Consider the following 23,545-nt stretch of genomic DNA (forward strand, 5'->3'; position numbering starts at 1 on the left):
AACATTTCAGAAAACAAAATTACAAAAAAACAAAAACAACATTTATCATTGCCATGGTGATGGTGGACGCTGGCGCATTTGGCTGCCGCTACCGTTACCGTATTTTACCGTATTTTACCGTATTTTATTGTATTTTTATCGTTTTTCGTTTTCATCTTTTTACACACCTTGTGGATCTATTTCTTTTATGTTACTTTTGATACTTTTATTTGTGCTTTTGATACTTTTTGTTCTTTCTACTGTACATCGCGTCTGCGGCCGGTGGTGAACGGTGGATGAGTTTTCCTGGGATCGGCACGATGTTGAACTATTCCGTTGACCAGCTGAGGAAGTTCAACAACTGCACTACTCCATCGTGTATTTCAGTCATCAAACAGCTTGGACTCCTTCGCCGGCCTCGTTATATTCACAGGGGCTCCCGGAGAAAGCTTGTTTATCTTCGAAACGGTAACGCTATTCCATCCTTCTGGTCAGCCGTGCGCACTGTCGCTCCGCAAACACGTCATCAGAGCGCTGCTGCCTTGCACACCAGTAGCGGTGTAGTCTCCATGACAACGCTGTCCACGGAGTGGGATGGGAAACGCGGAGTGGACTTAGCAAATCTCCGTTCTCTTCCTCGTTCCTCACAGCCAACTACACAACAATACCACTTGAAAATGGCATTGCTTAATGTTCGTTCACTCAACACAAAAAGTACTGTACTCAGTGAATTTATATCTGACAGTGAACTAGACTTTTTCTGTCTCACTGAAACTTGGCATAAACCCTTGGATTATTTTATGTTAAATCAGACCACGCCAATGGGATACTCGTATATTGATGAACCTCGTATGGAAGGGCGAGGTGGTGGTGTTGCTGCAGTCTATAGGGATGATATTAAAATAACCACTTTGTCTTTTCCTGCTGCTCTTTCTTTTGAACACCTGGCTTTCAAGTTGTCAGGGCCTACTCCTCTGGTCACTGCTGTAGTTTATCGTCCGCCAAAGCCAAACGCTTCCTTTCTCTCTGATTTTTCAGATTTTTTAACCCAGCTTAGTGCCCTCTCATCCTCTGTACTGCTTATGGGTGATTTTAACATCCATATTGATGACAACAACTGTAAATTTGCCAGGGAATTTTTGGAATTGTTACAGTGTTTTAATTTCACACAACATATACATTTTCCAACTCATAAAAAAGGTCATACTCTTGACCTTGTCTGCTCTACTGGTGTCCTAGTTCATCAGCCGTCCAGCCATGACCTTACTGTCTCTGATCATTTGACAATCATCATGGACATTGAGGTCACTAGGCCCATCACTAGAGCTAAACGTAAAATATCCTTCAGGAATCTTCAATATATCTCTCCCTCTGCTTTCTCAGATTCTCTTGTTAAAAAGATGTCTGTCTGTCCTGTACTGTCTAGTAATTCATCTGACCTTGTCGATTACTATAATGACATACTCGCCTCATGTCTTGATGAGCTGGCTCCTTTGAGAACCAAATTTGTTTCATTTAGTCATTCCGCACCATGGTACACAATTGAGCTTCACCAAATGAAATCCCGTAAACGCCAGCTTGAAAGACTTTATAAGAAAACCGGTCTAACAGTACATTATCAGATTTATTCTGATTATCTTCAACATTACAAAGACGCTCTTACGGCAGCCCGATCCACTTACTATTCCGAACTCATACATGCTGGATCAACAAATCCTAAGACTCTCTTTTCCACAATAAATAAACTTCTCAAACCAGTTGACAATACTACCAATTCCTTTACAGTTGACAAGTGTAACTCTTACCTCTCATTTTTTCAAACAAAAGTTGAGAATATCCACAATTTTCTGACAGTTTCCCCTGTCATCTCTGTTTCTCCGCCTATCTCATCTCAATTTATTACCCAGCCTCTGTCTCAGTTCTCACCTGTGTCTCTTTTGGACCTATCTGAGATCTTAACAGGGATGCGAAGCTCCACTTGTGTTTTGGATCCTGCTCCATCAAAACTTGTTAAGGGTTGTTTTCCAGTTATCTCATCACTTATCACAGAGATAATCAATTCCTCTCTTAGTTCTGGCTCAGTCCCTCAATCACTCAAATTGGCTGCTGTTACTCCCATACTTAAAAAACCTGGACTTGACTCTAACATTATGAGTAACTTTCGGCCCATTTCCAATCTTCCATTTCTGTCGAAAATACTGGAACGTGTTGTTGCCTCACAGCTCAAAGATCACCTAAATTCCAATAATCTATTTGAATCATTTCAGTCTGGTTTCCGCCCCCAGCACAGCACTGAGTCAGCCCTCCTCAAAGTCACAAATGACCTTCTTCTTTCCTCAGACTCTGGACAAATTAATATTCTCGTCCTCCTTGATCTTACTGCAGCTTTTGACACCATTAATCACTCCATTCTTCTGTCCCGCCTTGAATCCTCTGTCAACATCACTGGTACTGCCCTTTTGTGGTTAAGGTCATATCTCATAAACAGACAACAGTTTGTTAATATCAACAATTGTAGTTCTGCCATTGCTCCACTGTCCCAAGGCGTTCCCCAAGGCTCAGTGTTAGGTCCCCTTTTGTTTATTCTTTATATGCTCCCCCTTGGTGACATCATACGTCGGCATGGTTTACATTTCCACTGCTATGCTGATGATATTCAGCTTTACATCTCCTCCAAATCCATTAATACTGAACTTCACTCCACTCTGACAAATTGCATCACTGAAATGAAATTGTGGATGAAAGCTAATTTCCTCAAATTAAACTGTGAAAAATCAGATATGATCATCGTAGGTCCTACAACCCTGGCAAAAACCACAAAAAATTTTCAAATTACCATTGATAATGACACTTTGTCTCCGTCTTCTAACATCCGAAATCTTGGTGTAATTTTTGATAGCAACCTCTCTTTTGACCGCCATGTAAATCACATCACCAAAACTGCTTTCTTTCATCTAAAAAACATAGCACGTCTACGTCCATCACTCTCCTTTTCTGCCGCCGAAACCTTGATTCATGCTTTTATTACATCCAGAATTGATTATTGCAATAGCATCCTTTATGGTACATCTAACAAAATCCTAAAAAAACTTCAGTATATCCAGAATTCAGCTGCTCGCCTCCTTACTCATACTCGCTCCCGTGATCATATTACACCTGTTCTACAAAAACTTCATTGGCTTCCCGTTGCTCAACGCATTCAATTCAAAATTCTTCTATTCACTCACAAAGCTCTCCATAATCAGGCCCCATCCTACCTCACCGACCTGCTCCATCAGCACATTCCCTCCCGTAGCCTTCGCTCTTCTGAGGCTAACCTACTGTCCATACCCTCTAGGACCAAGCACCGGACCTGGGGTGACAGGGCCTTTTCCATAGCTGCTCCATCTTTATGGAATGCTCTCCCCAAACACCTACGAGATTGTCCTGACCTGTCCAAATTCAAGTCACTTCTCAAAACTCATCTATTCAGAGTGGCATTTAACTTGTAACAACACAAAATAAATGCTTTTATTTTTGCTATTCTTTTTAATAGTTTTTATACTTAGATCACGACAGAAATGTGAAGTCCTAGATCCTAAAACTTGTAAAGTTTTCAGTTTCCTGATTGCATGTAAATCTGTCCTGTTTCTGTCTAATTTTAAGAAATTGTTCTATATTTGTTGTTCTCTCTCATAATTTAGCTAATTTTTAATGAACTGTCTTATGCTGCTCTCTTTGTTTTTATCTTAATTATTCTTGATGTTGATGTACTATTTTGATTTTGTACTATGATTTGTATGGTGTATGTACGTATTTGTTTTGATTATTTGTCTTATGTAAAGCGTCTTTGAGTATCTTGAAAAGCGCTATATAAATAAAATGTATTATTATTATTATTAACATTTACAACGAAAGCAAAAACAAATTTACAAGTGCTTGGGAACCCAGTGTTTGTAAATTTGTTTTGGCATATGTAAAAGTGTTTCAGCACTTGTAAATTTGTTTTCGGCATATGTAATTTTGTTTTCTAAAATGTAAATTTGTTTTGCACTTCTCGGCTGCACATTTCTGACGGAAAAGGTAGGGACAATAAACCGGAAGTGCGTGTTGCTTACCTGCGGTCAATCAAACTGTTTCTCAGCGGTAAAGTGAACGGAGTTTGTGATGGTGACGATAAACGATGTTTTGTCTAGTTTATGAAAATAATTTTATCCAGTTGACCCACTATTGTTTTTCTTGTGGAAAGTTATTAGATTGTTTGAGACGGTTAGACGTGGCGTGTGCATCTCTATCTACCGTCCGCTCTTCTAAACATCTAAGGAATTCCCACAAGGAAAACAAAAGCGAAATAATGAAAATAATTAACACAAAATGGACAAAACATTGTTTATTAGGGACGGAACATTTGATACCGAGGCTTTAAAGCTTGTTTCACTTTTGTAACACTGGACTCAGTGTATCAGAGCTTGTATTAAACCAGCAGGAGAATGTGTGGGACTGATTTAAAGCTTTGGTGCTGTGTTTTACCTCACTCACTATATAAGAGACAATCAAACCAGAGTTACCCACCGTCCTGTAAAATACAGAATCCTTCTTTTAGAAAGCGTTTGGTTATTATATTAAGTAGTGTTCACTTTTATTCTTAGTAACGGTGTGTGCGCGCTGGTTATAGCAGCATAACCTGGATAATACACCGCTGTATGAGTAGCACAGTGGGTAGAGTGCGTTGAAGGGCACAGTCATGAGAACAAAAGTTTTATTTATGGTGTTTAACATTTATTATTTTCATTCTTTATAATTATAAATCAGAACCATATTTTAGGCAAAACAACAACGCACTCTACCCACTGTGCTACTCATACAGCGGTGTATTAAACAGGTTATGCTGCTATAACCAGCGCACACACACCGTTACTAAGAATAAAAGTGAACACTACTTAATATAATAACCAAACGCTTTCTAATTCCCACAGTAGCAGCAGTTTCCTTCTGTTTCATACACACCACCCGTCTCCCATTGATAAAAATACAGAACAAAGCGCGTCCTGTATCAGTTACAATACTGAACCCCAGCTAACACAGAACGTTCCCGTAACGTAAGATTTTGGTTCCCCTATGGTTATTTTTAGGGAACCATCCCATAACGTTATGGGAACGTTCTATTTTCGTTAAAAATATTAGCGCTGTTCCCGGAACGTTCCGGGAACTATAAAACCTAACGTTCTCTCATGGTTTTATGAAAACTAACAGAGAACGTTATCTAAAAGTTGCCTTAAGGTTTTCTTTCTTATGTGTTTAAAGTAACGTTCCAGTAACGTTCCCGGAAGGTTTTCTTATGATCTTTAAAGTTTTTTGGTAGGAACTTACCAAAAAAACAGCCTTTTGCTTGAGACGGTCCATGTAGATCAACCTTTACTTACAAGTACCAACTATAAAACTATGAAACCTAACGTTCTCTCATGGTTTTATGAGAACTAACAGAGAACGTTAGGTAAAGCTTGTATAAGGTTTTATTTCTTATGTGTATAAAGTATCGTTCCAGTAACGTTCCCGGAAGGTTTCTAAGTTAACCCAGCTAGCACAATCATCTGGCCCAGTTCCCACTTTTCTATCGGCACAGTCGGCCGAGTGTCAGAATCGGCCAGAATCAATGTAGCCAGATCCGGCCCAGTTGTTACCACAGTTGGGTTTGGCTGGTGCTCGTAGAAACGCGTGAGCGCCGACGCTGGTTGTCCGGCTGTGGTCCAGCGTCCAGTCTCTGATTCAGCGGCGGCAGAACGAGCGTCACCATGGCAACAGTGCGACGCGAGCCGTTGAAAAAGAGGAATCGTTCGTTCGTGTGAGGTAAATAAACATTTAATCTTAACAACTTTTTACTTAGTAAAATGTAAGCAGAAAGTCTATTAATGAGATTTGGATTAAGATAGAGAGCAATTTGGAAATGGAAACTGTTAGGTAATGTTATCTAGTGATTTTCAGGTTAACTGATAGTCTGAACTGAAACACTTCAGGTAATGTTAGCTTAAAGGCTAACAGTTTCTAGCATTAGACAACAGCTGCTAAATAATTAAAGTTCATTGAATACTGTGGATAACGTAAACTTAAAAGCTACAATAAGCAACAAGAACAACAACAACAATAATAGTAATACAATAATAAGCAACGGACGACCTACCATCTCTGACTACATCCACAAGGTGGACCAACAAAGCAGGTGTGTATAATATAAGAGTGGACAGTGAGTGGACACGGTATTTGAAAACTCCAGCAGCGATGCTGTGTCTGATCCAGTCATATAAGCACAACACACAGTAACACACCACCAACCACGTCAGTGTCACTGCAGTGCTGAGAATCATCCACCACCTAAATAATACCTGCTCTGTGGTGGTCATGTGGAGGTCCTGACTATTGAAGAATAAGGTAAAAGGGGGCTAACAAAGTATGCAGAGTAACTGATGGACGACAGCGGAACTGTAGAGCTACAAAGTGCACCTATAGATAGATAACTTTATTAATCCCATAGGGAAAGTCAGTAAATGGTTAGTAAACTATATGGTTAGTGGAGCTGATAGAAAAAGAATATACATACAGAAAGGTGGTTTTAATGTTATGGCTGATCGTATATAATTTTATAACCCAAAGATTGTCCCTTGTATTTTTTGTAGATATTCAAGTGTCCACTACCACCACTGAGCCACATTTGCTTATTCACCTCTCATACATGAGTAAAAACTATGAACACTACTCTGCAGCATCTAACAGCCGGCGTAGATCATCAGCCAAGGTCACAAGATCCAGCAAGAAGGTTCTGGGTTCGATCCCCAGGTGGGGCGGTCTGGGTCCTTTCTGTGTTGTTTGCATGTTCTCCCCATGTCCGCGTAGGTTTCATCCGGGTGCTCCGGTTTCCTCCCACAGTCCAAAGACATGCAAGTGAGGTGAATTGGAGACACTAAATTGTTCATGTTCATGATATAACCTTGAGAACTGATGAATCTTATGTTATGAGTAACTACCGTTCCTGTCATGAATGTAACCAAAGTGTAAAACATGACGTTAAAATCCTAATAAACAAACAAACAGTACTTCTTTATATTGTATATATATATATATAATTTACTTTTATAATTATTATTCTTATATGCAATTATATGTTATTTTCTATGTATAGTATTCATATAGCTGTCATTTTGGTTCACTTTTGTAATTGGTCTTATTTATAATATTCTGATGATTATTATTACACTACTTGCTGCAATTATCTTAATAAAATACTTTCTACTGCACAATCTGTAGTTAATCTGTAGCATAAATCTACTATTTTTTCTATGAGGATGTGAAAGGAGAAGAAAACGGTAAATAAATGGTATCGTAGTGTTTCGGGGGCTATTAAAAAAGAAGACCGCGGCCAAACCCAAGAAAGCGGGTCCCAGCGTCGGCGAGCTGATCGTCAAAGCTGTTTCCGCTTCCAAGGAGAGGAGCGGCGTGTCCCTGGCCGCCCTGAAGAAAGCTCTGTCTGCAGGTGGATACGACGTGGAGAAGAACAACTCCCGCGTCAAACTCGCCGTCAAAAGCCTGGTGACCAAGGGCACCCTGGTGCAGACCAAGGGCACCGGCGCCTCAGGATCTTTCAAGCTCAACAAGAAGCAGACCGAGGCGAAGAAGCCCGCGGCCAAAAAAGCCGCCGCTCCTAAAGTGAAAAAGGCCGCAAAGAAACCCGCCGCTGCAAAGAAGCCCAAGAAGGTAACAGCCAAGAAAACCGCAGCTAAGAAGTCCCCCAAGAAGGTCAAGAAACCCGCTGCCGCCGCTAAGAAAACCACCAAGAGCCCCAAGAAGGCTAAGAAGCCGGCGACCCCCAAGAAGGCAGCCAAAAGTCCTAAAAAAGCCAAGGCAGCCAAACCTAAGACCGCTAAGCCCAAAGCGGCCAAGGCCAAAAAAGCTGCCCCCAAGAAGAAGTAAACCTGTTCCTGTTTTATTAACTTCGTTTTCTTAAAACGGCTCTTTTAAGAGCCACCTATATCTTCCCATAAAGAGTCGCGTTTCCTAAACACATATATACATATAAGCATGCATGCAAACATACAACTATTCATACATATTTTGTGGAGAGTGTAATAAGCAAGGAGTTAAAAACACTAAGTATGACTGGTCTTGTTTTATGTGTAATGATTTTGTCACACATCCTCATAAAACTGTCCGTATAAATGTATATATGTATGTGCACTCACGTATATGAGCTACTTACATAATGTAATTGTTAGTGTAAATGTTATTGTGACATAATATAAAGTAATTGTTGCTTAAGAGAAGCTTTTCTGTATCATACATTACACGGGCGGGAGAACGGAGGAGAAGAGAGGGAGGAGGGGGGCAATATGTGAGGGGGCGTGTATGTGTTTCCCTGGGACTTGACGGCGCGTTTATGATTGGCTAGGCTGTGCCTTCTCTCTAAGCCAATAGGAGAGAGGCCAGTTTGCCTATATCATACCGTTTCGAGCGCTCTCCAAGTTTACTTCAGTTTTGTTCCACGAACGTATCTGACTATCAAAATGAGTGGTCGAGGAAAGACCGGTGGTAAGACTCGGGCTAAGGCCAAGACTCGCTCATCCCGTGCCGGCCTTCAGTTCCCTGTGGGCCGTGTTCACAGACTGCTACGTAAGGGTAATTACGCCCACCGTGTGGGAGCTGGTGCTCCTGTCTACTTGGCTGCCGTGCTGGAGTATCTGACCGCTGAGATCCTCGAGTTGGCTGGTAACGCCGCCAGAGATAACAAGAAGTCTCGTATCATCCCTCGTCATCTGCAGTTGGCCGTGCGTAACGACGAGGAGTTGAACAGACTGCTTGGAGGTGTAACCATCGCTCAGGGCGGTGTGCTGCCTAACATCCAGGCTGTTCTGTTACCCAAGAAGACCGAGAAAGCAGCTAAGTCCAAATAAAGTCGCTCTCGTGTTCTAACCAAAAGGCTCTTTTAAGAGCCACCCATTTCCACAGAAAAAGTGCAATTTCCCCAGATAAAGTGTAAATAATACAAATGTAATATTGTTTCATAGACTCACACGGCATAAACCACATGATTTATGACATGGTAAAATTAACAAATCAATATGTACGACTTATTTTTTCCCCATTTATCTATCTTTACATATATCACTATATATGTATACATTAGCCAAGTTATAGATCACTTGCAGTAGCAAAACCAACAATATAGACGATTAAAAGTGGTGCAACAAACGTGTTTGTGTAATGCACATGGAACAAAAATATTAATAATGCTAATAATAACAACAATAATAATAAGCAAAATGAACGAAATATTCAATATATTTTTTTAAAAGGTATATACTTTAAATGCGATTGTAAGCTGTGTTCTAAAAGCACAAAGAAAGAAAGGAAAGTATTATAAATCCCGCCAACAGCATGGAGGAAATACTTTGTTTTTTGAAACGAGGCAGCGGCAGAACGCCGACCAGTAAGTGACATTTGACGTAAGCACGATCGTCCAATGAAAAAAGAGCTTCATCAAGACGCCCAATGAGCGCGGAGCGGCTCTGGTACTTAAATAGTGCGTGTTGGGCGGGCTAACATATTCTGTCCTACAGTTGGTGAAGTGCAGAGTTCCAGACGCGATGGCAAGAACCAAGCAGACCGCTCGTAAATCCACCGGTGGTAAAGCGCCGAGGAAGCAGCTCGCCACTAAGGCTGCCCGCAAGAGCGCCCCGGCTACTGGCGGTGTGAAGAAACCTCACCGTTACAGGCCAGGTACCGTGGCTCTGCGTGAAATCCGCCGTTATCAGAAGTCCACTGAGCTGCTCATCCGCAAGCTGCCCTTCCAGCGCCTGGTTAGAGAGATCGCTCAGGACTTTAAGACCGATCTGCGCTTCCAGAGTTCTGCCGTCATGGCTCTGCAGGAGGCCAGTGAAGCTTACCTGGTCGGCCTGTTCGAGGACACCAACCTGTGCGCCATCCATGCCAAGAGGGTGACCATCATGCCTAAGGACATCCAGCTGGCCCGCCGTATTCGCGGAGAGCGGGCTTAAACGAACCCACTCCATCCAGTTATCCCCAAAGGCTCTTTTAAGAGCCACTTACATGCTTCCACTGAAATGGGCATTTTTCATAACATTTTCTTTTATTTATTTGTGTGCGTGTGTCGGTTCCGAGTTATAAATTAATTATGTTTATCAGTTATAAATAGTAAAAACGGGTTACATAAGTACAGCAGATTAAAGATTGTCAGGTGGCGTCTTATAACACATAATTATAATATTGTATTATAACATACTGATTAATAATTTTTATAGTGTGTATGTTTACGGGGTTCTGTTAAGCATTAAGTTAGTACGAGTAATATAGTCGTTATGAGTAGTAGAGTAAATTATTATTCAGAATAATGTATTAATGTCAATAATAAAATACTATTATAGGTAATTAACACAGCAATTACAATTTTGAACATATTGTAAAATATTAACTGTAAATAATAATAATTACTCATAATAATGCATTATTTCTATTATACATTGTTGTAATAATAGTATTATAGGCAGTAATAGTACTAGTAGCTGTATTATAATGTTATGGAGAATCAATTAGTGGAGCGTGGCTCCCATCTCGTGGTTAAAATGTGACAACACAAACTAAAGCTGTGTGTATGAGTATGTATGTGTTTTCTTCTCTGTATGTATAATATGTATTTTTATGTGTGTATATATATATATATATATATATATATATATTTATATATATATATATATATACATAAATATATATTAACTGTCCACTTGTCATAGACTAAAATCTTTACATATTACAATACACTGACATTCATTTTATTTAGTGTTACACATTTGTGCTGTAAGTTCTACAACTACACATTTTTTATTTTTTTTGTTTAATGTTTTCATTTTGTAATGTTTTTTTTTCAGTTTTTTTTTTTACTCAGACATCTCTCTCTCTCTCGCTCTCTCTCTCTCTCTCTCTCTCTAATTTACTCAAATTTTACTCTAAATTTTCTTATTTCAACTACCATTTTGATCATAAACTGAACATTATCCCCTGGTATAGATTTTATTGGCTACATTGTCATGTCTCTAATGGCTATTTGTCCCACCTAATTGTACAATATTAAAACTGAGACAAATATTGCGGATCTACTACATTATAATAGGTTTTAGTGTTGTATAAAAGCCCTGTTGAATTTTTTTCTTTTTTCTTTTGTTTCTTTGTTTGTTTCTTTTTTATCCTGTTGGCAAAGCATTCCTAAAAACTGCACAGCGTACATCAGTTACAATAATAGTTATGTGGAAAACATTGGATGGATCGTGAGCCGATTTACTGTGAAAAACAGTGGAGGCACTAGCGCGTTCTATAAGATCTACTCCGAGCAACTGCGGTCACAGTGGGCGATCACTGCTTAACTCCGCCCCATCGTCTTCAACTAGGTCCAATAGAGGGAAATAACAGGCTTGCTGTGAACGCTCGTCCTGCATTGACTCGCTTAATCTCGACGAGAGCAGTAACGATGTCCGGAAGAGGAAAAGGCGGCAAAGGTCTTGGAAAAGGAGGCGCTAAGCGTCACCGCAAAGTTCTCCGTGATAACATCCAGGGTATTACTAAACCCGCCATCCGCCGTTTGGCTCGCCGTGGCGGTGTGAAGCGTATTTCCGGCTTGATCTACGAGGAGACCCGCGGTGTGCTCAAGGTTTTCCTTGAGAACGTCATCCGTGATGCCGTCACCTACACCGAGCACGCCAAGAGAAAGACCGTCACCGCAATGGACGTGGTGTACGCTCTGAAACGCCAGGGACGCACCCTGTACGGATTCGGGGGTTAAACGTTCAGACCTCCACGCTAACACAACGGCTCTTTTAAGAGCCACCCATATTTTCTACACAAGAGAAATTCCTTCTTGTTTATTATTATTAGTGTTTAGTAATAGCACGTTCACTGATGCGTTTGTAGATTTGCAAATCACTCGTTTAGCCCCCATAGCTTGAAAGCATCATTATAAATAAAAATAACACATTCACTGATGCATTTTTTATCAGTTCACTTATGTAGCCCTAAAAGCTTGGCGTTATCATTAGTAGTGTTAGTATTACGTTTACTATCAGATCTCTCGTTTAGCCTTCAAACGGCGTGTTTGCATACTACCAATGTACAGCTATACTGTAGATTACACTACAATCATTAACACGATCTTTGTGTAAAATACAGTAAAACATTGTGCCCGAATGCTTCGCTTAAAAAACAAACAAAAAATTATCTATCTATTTATCCTAACTATAAAATATTGATAAATAAAATATTGCTATTGATTCTTTTATATTCGGTTTTAAAACATGTATCGACCTCAGATTAAGCGGGAACAGACAACAAAGAACAGATTCTAGTGAATGGGGCAGAAGGGGGCGTGGAACGGTATGTTGTCTGTCCAATAGAAACCCAGGAGCTTGGACCAATCAGAGTTACGTGTTCCAACTTGGCTTACTCAGCATGCAGGGTTAATAAAGCGGGCGTGTAGAGCGTCTATATTCACTTGCAGTTTGTTCTAGAGGAAACAGCAGCATCATGCCTGAACCAGCGAAGGCCGCGCCCAAGAAGGGCTCCAAGAAAACCGTCACCAAGACCGCCGGCAAAGGAGGCAAGAAGCGCAGAAAGTCCAGGAAGGAGAGCTACGCTATCTACGTGTACAAGGTCATGAAACAGGTCCATCCTGATACCGGGATCTCCTCCAAGGCTATGGGCATCATGAACTCCTTCGTCAACGACATTTTCGAGCGTATCGCTGGTGAGTCCTCTCGTCTGGCTCACTACAACAAGCGCTCCACCATTACCTCCAGGGAGATCCAGACCGCCGTGCGCCTGCTGCTTCCCGGTGAGCTGGCCAAGCACGCCGTGTCCGAGGGTACCAAGGCCGTCACCAAGTACACCAGCTCCAAGTAAAGCGCCTTAGTCGCTCTGGCAAACCAACGGCTCTTTTAAGAGCCACCCATCTTATCAAGTTAAGAGAATTTTCTTCTTTTTAAATATTAGATCTGATTATGTCATACACATTATCTAGATAGCCTCACATGTTCATAATACTTGATTTCTTTTATTTATTTATTAATATATTACTATTCTTGGGCACTGCTGTTTTTCACGGTTTGTCCACGACTGTCACTATGTGATGAGTTTAGGAGATTACACAATAAAATGTCACTGTACTCTTAAAGTTAATATAATACACTCAGAGCTGTAGAGAGAGAGTTGCTACACTCCTTGATCTCGCCAAACAAACCCGGTGCTGTTAAAATAGAAAAAACGATAACTAACACTAACTGTATTAGGCGTTTACAAAACTAACGAGAACGTACTAAAATTATAGATAGAATAAACTTCGTTTTCGTGTTCATCATTTTATTTATGAGCATTGTGAACTGATATGAAATCGATGTTTTCCACTCGAGCAGTTTTACGTTAGCTGCCGGCAACGTACGGTACCTCATGCGGTCTTTCCCAATCCGCTCCCTCCTCACTAACACTCCACTACAGAGGGACCCTCCACGTGAACGCGCAAACGGAGGCGGAGTGAAGAGGGGGAGTGAGTAGGGAGCGGATTGAGATTGGGGGGATTGGGCTCCCTGACGGCACTTCATGTTTACATTCCGTTTCTGCTCACCACGCTAGCCTGCAAAATGACCACAGCAAAAGTTAAGTTGATGTTTTTCTGATGTGTGTCTCATGAATTAGTTCATATTATTACTAGGGCTGTCGTTAATCGCGGTAATTAACGCGATTAAGGCGTTACATTTTTAATCGTGATACATTTTTAATCAAACTATTTTTATTGAGCTGTTTGTGTCAGCTTTATTTCATGTGTTAGTAAACATCCATTCTTGCATTTCAGGGCTGCAGCACCTTCCAGAAAAGCTGGGATGGTAAAGCATTTACCACTTTGTAATGTTGCCATTCCGTCTCAACACAAAGATGTTTTGGCACCTTGAATACCTAGCAATGAAGTGTTCTGGTGTATTTTGTGCCATTGTTCCTGAAAACTGAAGTCTTGTCATAGTCACTTCTTACAAAATTCTCCACACGTTCTCTCTGGTAGGCCAGTCCAATACTTGGCCCTCTTCTTCCACAGCCATGCCTTTGTAATGTCTGCCGGCTGGGATAACTGAGGTTTAGCACATAGGTCAAGCCAAGGAAGGCAGCACAAGCTATAGCATTATCTTTTAGTCCTGTGATGACATGCGATCCCTTAATAATAATCATGATGTCCTTTAGTGTGTCACCTGCAGAAGCTCTCATGTTCATCATCACAACTACTACCAATGAGGGCTGGTCCACCTCTAAACCTTCAGGGTCCTGCAACATCAATTATTATGGTATGAAAAGGGTCAAAAGTAATTTGTTAATACTTTAATTTGTCTTGTCAAAACATGCAGTTAATAAACATTACATTTTTGGACTAATTGTCACATTAACAAGTTTCATTTTAATTACATTTTTATAGTTTTATCCTTATTAGGATGAAATGCACCAAATTGGAATAATTAAAATATGTCTCACAAATGACTGAATATTAAGATAATTGAGGTTTGCAAAAACATGACTCGTTATGTTGTGGTTTTAACTTTGCTCTCAACACTGGGTTAAAGTTGTTTTCTCAATGCATTAAAATGAGAAGTTTTTATTAGCTAGCTAACTTACCTCAGCCAAAAGAGATGTTTGCCAAGTTACAAAAAAAGGTTGAAAAATGAACCACCTAACTACCTCAGTTAACAAAATGGCAAGCCTGAAGAACAGTTCAACCTATTTTCAAATGAGAAAAGTGAGACGTTGCAATAAATCAAACTACAAGACTCATTACAGCATCTCTCACATATAATGTTGTTGATTTAAAGTAAGTGTAATAACGACATGCATTCTGACACATTCTAACACACTAATTCTAAGTTTACAGTAATAAACTGTGGTAACTATACAGATTAATAGAACAGAATTACTTACCTTAGTTAATTTGCTCACAAACTGTGCAATCTGGATTCCGTTGTGGAGGTTCTTCAGAACCGTTGCGGGTTAGAAGGTGTATTTATAAAAAAAAACAAAAAAAAAAAAAACACACGCGCGCAGACTGGAAGTGCTTGAAAATTGAAAGCAACTTATTTATATAACTTATTTTTATATTCACACAAATGAAATAAGTAGATTTTATAGCATTTTTTAATAAGTAAAATTTACTCAAATAATAACCATAAATTGAAGAACTTAATTCCATTAAATAAATTTAACACAAAACATTTGTAAAAAATCTACTGGACCACTGATTCATTTTTTACAGTGTATGCAATTTGTTGAGGGGGCCCAACATTTTTTTTTTTGCACTGAAGCCCATGAGCTCCCAGTTACACCACTGGTGTTGCATCTAGAAATGGTTCATATTATGAGCGCCTGTTTTCAGTGGCAGGGTTATGGACAGGTAAAGATCCTCACTTTTACCAGTTCATGTTTTACCAGCTCATTTTAAATAACTGGCTGAAAGATGGTAACTGTCAACAACTACATTTCAGCAGCAGTATTATACACATTTTGCACTTACGGCTGATATCTTGTGGACTGTTACAGTTTTTGTGGACAGTTGATTGTTCAACAGTATTTGAAAAACATTTTTAAATGGTATCTTTTGTTGAGTTTTTATTACACAATACTTACTCTGACCTTTTTGAATCCTGCACCTGAAAAATGACCCAAAGTATAAAAAAAACTAAAACTAATACTAGAACTAATAAAAACTAAACTAAAACTAAGCATTAAAAAAATATTAACAATTAAAAAGAACTAGCAAACCCACTATAAAAACTTATTAAAACTAACTAAATTAGAGAGAAAAAAGTCACAACGAAATAAAACTAAACTATAATGAAAAATCCAAAACTATTATAACCTTGATTCCTACATGTAATACATTAATGAATTCATTGTGAATATGCACAAGTTCATTTTGTCTAATGTTAGTGGTGGAGAAGGTACAGAATGTAGTCGAGTTAAAGTAGAGATATCCAAGGTAAAATATTACTCCAGTAAAATTAGAAAAAAACAAACATTACAACGGTTCTCTACGAGAGTGTCACCACTCTGTTCTCTCTACCGCTCTGGATACACTTAAAATATCGTCTCGTTATTATTGTTAGGATTGAAGTTTTGTTTAAGCTGAGAGTGTAATGGTCAACTATTATCATTAAACAGCATTAAGTGGCTCCATTTATATGCATTCTGACACACACCACACAACACACACACACACAAAAATTGTACAATTAGGTGGGACAGCCATTAGAGACATGAAAATGTAGCCCAAAAAATAACCCATACTAGGATATAAGACAGAGTGGGAGAATAGAGCAGTGTATGATAAAGAAATCATGTTAGGTAAAATTGTAGTGAAATTGAAATAAAACAATCAAATAGCTTTAGAAACCTTTCAGTGCTTGTGAAAGTAGCATTAGAGACACATTAGGATAAAAAAAAAATACATCTAAAACACCTGCAGCGGTGTAGGAGGAGGTGTAGGGTGAATAAAACATGAGGGTAAAATTGTGTTTAGGAATGTGTAATATATAAATGGACAACGCTTGTGTTTGTTGCTAGCTTTTGCAGGTGTGTTTGTGTGAGAGAGAGAGTAAAAAATGTAAGTAAAATAGGTGGATATGTCTCACCTGGACTGCTAGAGTCATTAATGTTTTGTTAAATTTGATGTTAGGGTCATGAATGAGTGATTAACTAAATAAACTATGAATACATTAAACAAATAAATAAATAAAAATTGAGTAAATAAGTTTTCAGATTCTTCTGTGCTGAACAATACTGATTTATAAAGTCTTTATAAGTGACATCTGTGTTAAAAATGTGTTTGTATATTTCACTGTATTGTGAGAAATGGGAAGTTATAAGTCATATTCTGCTAAAGCATAACGTTTCATGAACACACTTCAAAGTCAGACACATCTTGGTTAAAGTGAAAGTGATCTCAGCTGTGTGTCAATAAAAGCCAAGTAAGTTAAATAAGACATTGTATGATCTATTAATTAATCTATATGACCAATTAGCCATTACTTATTCAGGAAAGTTTAGCTTTACTTAAAAATACTGTCCTACACAGGTTCAGTATTTATATTGTAGAATTAATCATGTTTTAATAAAATAAAGACATGAAGCACAAAAGATCCTCTGTACTTTGTATAGTTTATTAAACAATTCAAATTCAAATTAGTCTGTGACCGTGTTTGATATTAAACTTCCTCTTGAAACTGTAAACCTTCTTGTACAGCTTTTCCTCCATCAAGTTCCAGATTAAGTTTCTGGAATCTTTCAAATGTATATTTCAGCTTCACAGGAAACTCAAGGTTCAAGGTACTCGAGGCCATTGATCAATCCCATTACCAGCATGCATGCCCGGGCTTGGTTTCCACATCCGGGTTGTCCTCTATCAGAATAGACACGTCTACCAACTCATTCTCAGCAATGGGATTATGGATCACAAGCACCTTCATGGTTTGGTCCACGTGGAGCTCACATTCATTCTTTATTTTGAAAAGTAAAAAAGCAAAGGAATTTTAAATATAAAACAAGTATGTGTGTAATCCTGTAAGTACCTTCTTGAAAAAGCTCTTCTTGATGTTCCCCAAGGTACTCGATAAGGTAACAGATAACTGCATCCCTTTTTACTCAACACACTGCAATGGTAAGGAGACGTTAATAATTCAGCCTTTATTCATCACATCTACATTAAAGCATAGTGAAATTTGTCTTTGCACTCTGTCTTTGTTGGAAAGTTGGGCTCAGAGCATGAGGGCAGTTATAGCACAGCTCCCCTCTCAAGATCAGGAACTCAGGGTGTTACAGGATACTCGATCATCCCAACCCAAAAAAAAAAAAAAATACAGGTGCAAAATATTAAACATAAAAATTTATTGCACCAAGATATTCATACAGTCAAACCTGGCCTAAACTAATAACAAACTTTAAACTAAACTTCAGTGCATCTCAATTATTGCACCACCATTACAACTCCCACATGCCCAACCAAACAAACTCCTTTTTTTCCCTTCAATACTCATGAGGGATTGGACCAAACCAACTATAGGTAACATAGCATTTCCTAAGTTCACCACTATCAAAATGTCATTGGTCTATGACAAACAAAGACATGGTATCATTATACCGTTACATCAATTTATATTAATTACATTGAGACAATCACAATTATATAAATCCCATTAACCATCAGTGCTCGGGTCCTTTGACTCCCAGCACAGCTGCCTGCATGCCTGGTGCAAACCTATAAGTACACCAAACCTTTTTTGGTTAAAAATTAACACTACTAACCCTACAAACATTTATCCCACGTTTTACCCTTATTCCCCTTCAATTAAATAATCAGTAAATGATTTAATAAGTAAATTATTGTGGTGTTTGTACATTACAGTCCATATAACCCTTGAAACAACATTAGCTTTGTTACACAGGGACTTACACAGGTTACACCTCGAGCTAATTACACCCATTGTAAAAAAGTCAAATTAAAAAGTACCTCATTTACAGTGGATAGGAGAGGACGCATCTCAGCACCAGCAGCTCCTCCTCTGGCACGCCTTAGCTGCAGAAGACGTGATGTGTACCCATCAAGATTAAGCATGAACGTCTCTTCCAGGGCAATTGTCGTAATACGACGGAACTCCTCTTTGATCTAGTAAATAAGTTTGATTTGATACATTTGATAGGAGTTGACAAGGAAAGCAGCAGCAGTTTACCTACCAGTCCTGCAGGTCATGTTCTAATATCACAAAGAAAGCCTACTATAATAAATCAGATATTGATTTATGACATTATGCATCACACTGGAATCACTCATACATCAATCCTGAATCAGGTTAAGTTCTGTATATGCAATACAACATTTAAAATGATTTAAAAAAAGCAATTAAAGCAAATAACAAGGACACAGACAGGTTTCTTTTTACTTAAATAACAAATATTAGATTAGATTAAACTTTACTGCAATTTTGCAGAGTCCAGAATACAACTGAATAAGAATATGACATGGTCATGGTCATATTCATGTAAAAAAGGGACTGTGCCAGTTTAAAACATTATTGCGCTGTAATATGAACTGCTCATTTAAACATGGAAAAAGACTATATTATTCAACACTGCTGTAGGCTATTTCACTTGGTGAACAACTATTACACAGTTAAACTTCACAGATATGTATAATTACTACAGCCTGGTTTTACCTGCACCTGAAAGTAAAACTTGCTGATAAACACAAGTGAATAATTGGTGTGATCATGCAAGCTCACTTTGTCTCGTCAAATACACCAAGCAACATGTACGTAATTCCACTGCAAACACACCTATTAGCTGTTCTAATTATTATTAATTAATCATTGTGAAATTAATTGCCTTCTCTGAAGTTCTTCCTAGTTTTACTCATTATGCTTTAACAGTGAAAATGGCACCCGTCTCGTTCCTTCCACTTACTGCTGTCGGCAGGTTACACTTGAGCTGAACACAAACATTAGTGCATAGAGCATCTTGGCATCTGTGTGCATTTGTTGCTTTCTTAAGCTGAGCTTAGTAAACCCTGTTTTACGGTACTGGTCATATTGTGTACACAAACCTGTTTAGCTCATCGGTAGGGAGGCACTGTTGGATGAAGAGGTTGGTTGGGATGGCCCATAACTTGTGAGAGTTTGGATGCCCTTCCACATATGCCGGGGGTCAGAGTTGTGGAAGTTTTCCTCAACAGACGGTTTGTATGTGTGTTTGGCTGTTCTGGTGCTCTGTTTCAGATTTGCCCTGGCTAAGCTGTAGGCCTCAGTGTCACCCAATCTGAATGCAGCGTCTCGTGCTTTCAGCAGAGGACAAACCTCTGCATTCATCCAGGGCTTCTGATTGGGGAAGGTTTTCACATGCTTGACAGAGGTGACATCTAGTTTATATAGTATATTACAAATGAAGTGTACATGTCCAAGTCTTTGTCCATGGAAGCTTGAGACAAAAACATGCTCCAATCAGTGTTATGAAACTGATGCTGTAGGGAGGAGATGACTCAGTCTGGCCACACTTTAACTGTCCTTGTTTTTACAAGTTTGATTAGACACATACTTGGGGAGCAGGAACAGTGAAAGGTGATCAGACTGTCCCAGATGAGGGAGGCTTTGTATGCCTCTGCAGTGTTTGAATACACATGGTCCAAGGTCTTCTTTCCTCTAGTAGAAAAAGAGACATTTCTATGAAATTTGGTGCAATCTGGGTGCACAGTTTGTTGCTTGCTGACTGCTGTACTCAGCTCTTCCAAAGCTAACTTGGAATTAGCATCAGGAGGAATGTAAACCGCAGTAACAACAACAGCTGAAAACTCTCTCGGTAAATAAAAGCATCTGCACTTAATCATCAGATACTCCACATTCTCAGAGCAATGACTTTCAGTTACAGTGGACCTTCTCCTTTACTCTTACTAAAGTTAACTGCCACTCTGAACGTGCTTCGTCCGTCCAGCTTATATATTAAATATAGTATGTTATATTTTCCTCCAACATGGTCACAAGATCTTTTGATCCAGACTCAAATTTACTGTTCTATTGTTAAATCTTTGTGGCACTCTTGAAGCAAAGTAATATGATATGGAAATATAAAATCTTGTGCCCATGTTAAAAAACCTTGTGATGTCGCCCTCTTGTGGCACTTTTGGAGAATTGTAAAATATCAATATGAAATGATAATATAAAATCTTGGTAAAAAAAAAAGAATCTTTGTGCACGTATGGGTTTATTTTATTGTTAAATGTTTATGCTCCATGGTGATTAACACTCTCTCTGTCCAAATGCATGAGCCGCTTTTAGAGATTGTCATGCCTGATGATCCGCAAAGCAGGACAACGCTGAGGCGGGAACTGATAAATTGTTTGTCATATAAGCGACGTGAGGATTAGTCGAAAAAGATTTTCAGTCAAAAACAAATACTCATCCTGGTAGCAATCTCCATTGACGTGGTGACAATCAAGTAACTTGTTTTGTTGTATATTGTGCGAGTGCCGATTATCACCGGTGATGAGAATTTTCAGTTTTTTTTTGTAACTTTGTGTTAATTTAGCTGAAGTACATACGGATTGTTTTGTGTTTCCTCATGCCGACACTAGAAATTGTAAAGGAAGTCTAACCCTTGTATTTGTGTGTGTATGTGTCTGTGCCTCCTGCTCAGTGTTTCAGCTAAATTAAATGTACCGTCACTACGTACAGTCAGGTGGCTGTATTTCAGGGTCTGGGCAGGTAAGTAAGGGCGCGCCCATATATATTGCTACAGGTAAGAAGCCATCTGTCTAAATACATTAGGTAAGAGGTGTGTGCCACCCCATGTATTTTTGTTAAGACAGGTAATCCTAGTGTAGCTAGGTTTTGTTTTGCCTTTTGTTTGTTAGGGGATTTGTTATGTTTTATTATTTTCTTTGCTTTAGCACCACCTAAGCCCAGAGCATCATGTTTTTTTTTTCTTTATTATGTAAATTTATATTGTATATATTTTATTTATAGATTGTACCATACATATCTGTTTTGTGAATTGTTTTTTCTCATTTTTTCCAGTAAAAAGTCAGTACAATCCAGAGTTTGTGTCTGGGTCTGTTCGCTCTCTGCTACTCTGGTACTTCACAAAAGGTTATTTTTTTAGATACTTACCCCATCAATACCCCTATACCATCAAAAGGAATCGTAACATTATAGTAAAATGAGATCTTGTAACCTATGTTTAAATTTTTTTTGTGTTGCCGCCCTCTGGTGGCACTTTTGGAGAATTGTAAAAAGTAATATGATATGGTAAAATTCCCAGATTTGACCAATTCTTCCCTGTCTCAGGTCTGCAATCTTGGTGTCATTCTAGACTCCACTCTTTCTTTTGAATCTCACATAAAAAATTTTGCTAAAACTGCTGATTCTGACATCTTAAGAACATCTCTAGACTGCGCTCCTCTCTTTCCTACTATGTAACTGAAACTCTCATTTATGCACTAATCACTTTCCGACTGGACTATTGTAATGCTGTTCTTTATGGGCTCCCTGCCTTCAAGCTTAAGAGACTACAGCATGTACAAAATTCAGCCGCTAGGGTCCTAACACATACAAGATCACGTGACCACATAACTCCTTCACTTAAACAGCTCCACTGGCTACCCATCCAATACCACATTCAATATTAGGTTCTTTTGTTGGTTTTTAAGGCCTTGCATGGCCAAGCACTTACATATCTCACTGATTTACTTCATCCATACTCACCTACTCGTTCACTTCGGTCATCAGATAAGAACATACTTGTTGTCCCCCTTTCAGGCTTCGTTCTGTGTGACAGGGATTTTAGTATATCTGGTCCCAAACTCTGGAACTCCATTCCTGAGAAGCTCCGAGCATGTACTTTGTTTTGGCTGAGCGGGAGTCATCTCTTCCCCTCCTGCGCCACCAACCAGACACACCGCCAAAGTTTTTTATGTCGTGTTGTGTATCTTCTCTGGTAGTTAAAAGTTTAACTTAGTTATGTAATTTTTTATTATTATTTTAATCGAACCTAAAAGCAGAGTAGGTGGTAAAGCCCTGTTTTTTTTTTTTTTTTTTTTTTTTCTCCTGGTAACAGTAGAGAGAGAGGCAGGAAAAACATTGTATTTTGATTAGTTTAGTACCTTGTACGGTGGCCGAGAAGTGCAAAACAAATTAACATTTTAGAAAACAAAATTACAAAAAAACAAAATCAAATTTACAAGAGCTGAAACACTTTTACCAATGCCGAGACAAATTTACAAACGGCCGATCTGACGGAAATGGTAGGTACAATACACAGGAAGTGCTTGTTGCTTACCTGCTGCCAATCAAACTGTTTCTCGGGGGTAAAGTGAACGGAGTTTGTGATGGTAACGCTAAACAATGTTTTGTCTATTTTGTGGAAATCATTTTATCCAGTTGACCGGCTTTTGTTTTTCTTGTGGGAAGTTTTTGGATTGTTTGTGCAGATGTTTAGACGTGGCCTGTGCATCTCTATCTACCGTCTGCTCTTCGAAACATCTAAGGAATTCAACAAGAAAAACAAAAGCTGCCAACTGGCTGAAATAATTAACAAAAAATAGACAGAACATTGTTTAGTAGAGACGGAACATTTGATACCGAGGCTTTGAAGCTTGTTTCACTTTTGTAACACTGGACTCAGTGTATCGGAGCTTGTATTAAACCAGCAGGAATGTGCGGGACTGATTCAAAGCTTTGGTGCTTTTATCTCACTGACTATATAAGAGACAGTCAAACTACACTCTAATAAGTAATGTGTCATTTTTTCTACACAACTACTAGGGCTGCACGATATATCAGTTCAGCATCATCATCGCGATGTGTGCATGCGCAATAGTCACATTGCAGGACGTGCGATGTCATTTAATGCAAATTAAATCAAATACGTCATGCTACAACTTTTTTGCTGCTTGACAAAATTAAATTCACACCGTTCTCATTTTCCATGACGTATCTACACCAGTATGTTTGAAATCCTAGTGAGCCGC

The 23,545-nt window shown here is 38.9% G+C and overlaps 4 protein-coding genes across 4 annotated transcripts in view; all 4 read left to right on the forward strand.

Moving 5' to 3' along the window:
* Nucleotides 1-8,897, forward strand: part of LOC134328804 (histone H2AX-like) — a 92,717-nt gene extending 83,820 nt beyond the window's left edge. The window contains exon 3 of the mRNA XM_063010033.1: nt 8,516-8,897. Coding sequence (XP_062866103.1) covers nt 8,516-8,897 — 382 coding nt within the window. The remainder of the gene's footprint in view (nt 1-8,515) is intronic.
* A 693-nt stretch (nt 8,898-9,590) lies between these two features.
* On the forward strand, nt 9,591-10,001 carry LOC134328937 (histone H3). Its single transcript, XM_063010179.1, has one exon. The coding sequence runs from the start codon at nt 9,591-9,593 to the stop codon at nt 9,999-10,001; it is 411 nt and encodes a 136-aa protein (XP_062866249.1).
* Nucleotides 10,002-11,478: 1,477 nt separating this feature from the next.
* LOC134329057 (histone H4) lies at nt 11,479-11,797 on the forward strand. The gene has a single exon (XM_063010304.1). It carries the CDS (start codon nt 11,486-11,488, stop codon nt 11,795-11,797), a length of 312 nt encoding a protein of 103 aa, XP_062866374.1. The 5' UTR covers nt 11,479-11,485.
* Nucleotides 11,798-12,527: 730 nt separating this feature from the next.
* Nucleotides 12,528-12,924, forward strand: LOC134329038 (histone H2B-like). Its single transcript, XM_063010282.1, has one exon. It carries the CDS (start codon nt 12,535-12,537, stop codon nt 12,907-12,909), a length of 375 nt encoding a protein of 124 aa, XP_062866352.1. The 5' UTR covers nt 12,528-12,534; the 3' UTR covers nt 12,910-12,924.
* The last annotated feature ends 10,621 nt before the right edge of the window (nt 12,925-23,545 follow it).

Source organism: Trichomycterus rosablanca, chromosome 15 (assembly GCF_030014385.1).
Source record: "Trichomycterus rosablanca isolate fTriRos1 chromosome 15, fTriRos1.hap1, whole genome shotgun sequence".
In the NCBI taxonomy this organism is placed as follows: Eukaryota; Metazoa; Chordata; class Actinopteri; order Siluriformes; family Trichomycteridae; genus Trichomycterus; species Trichomycterus rosablanca.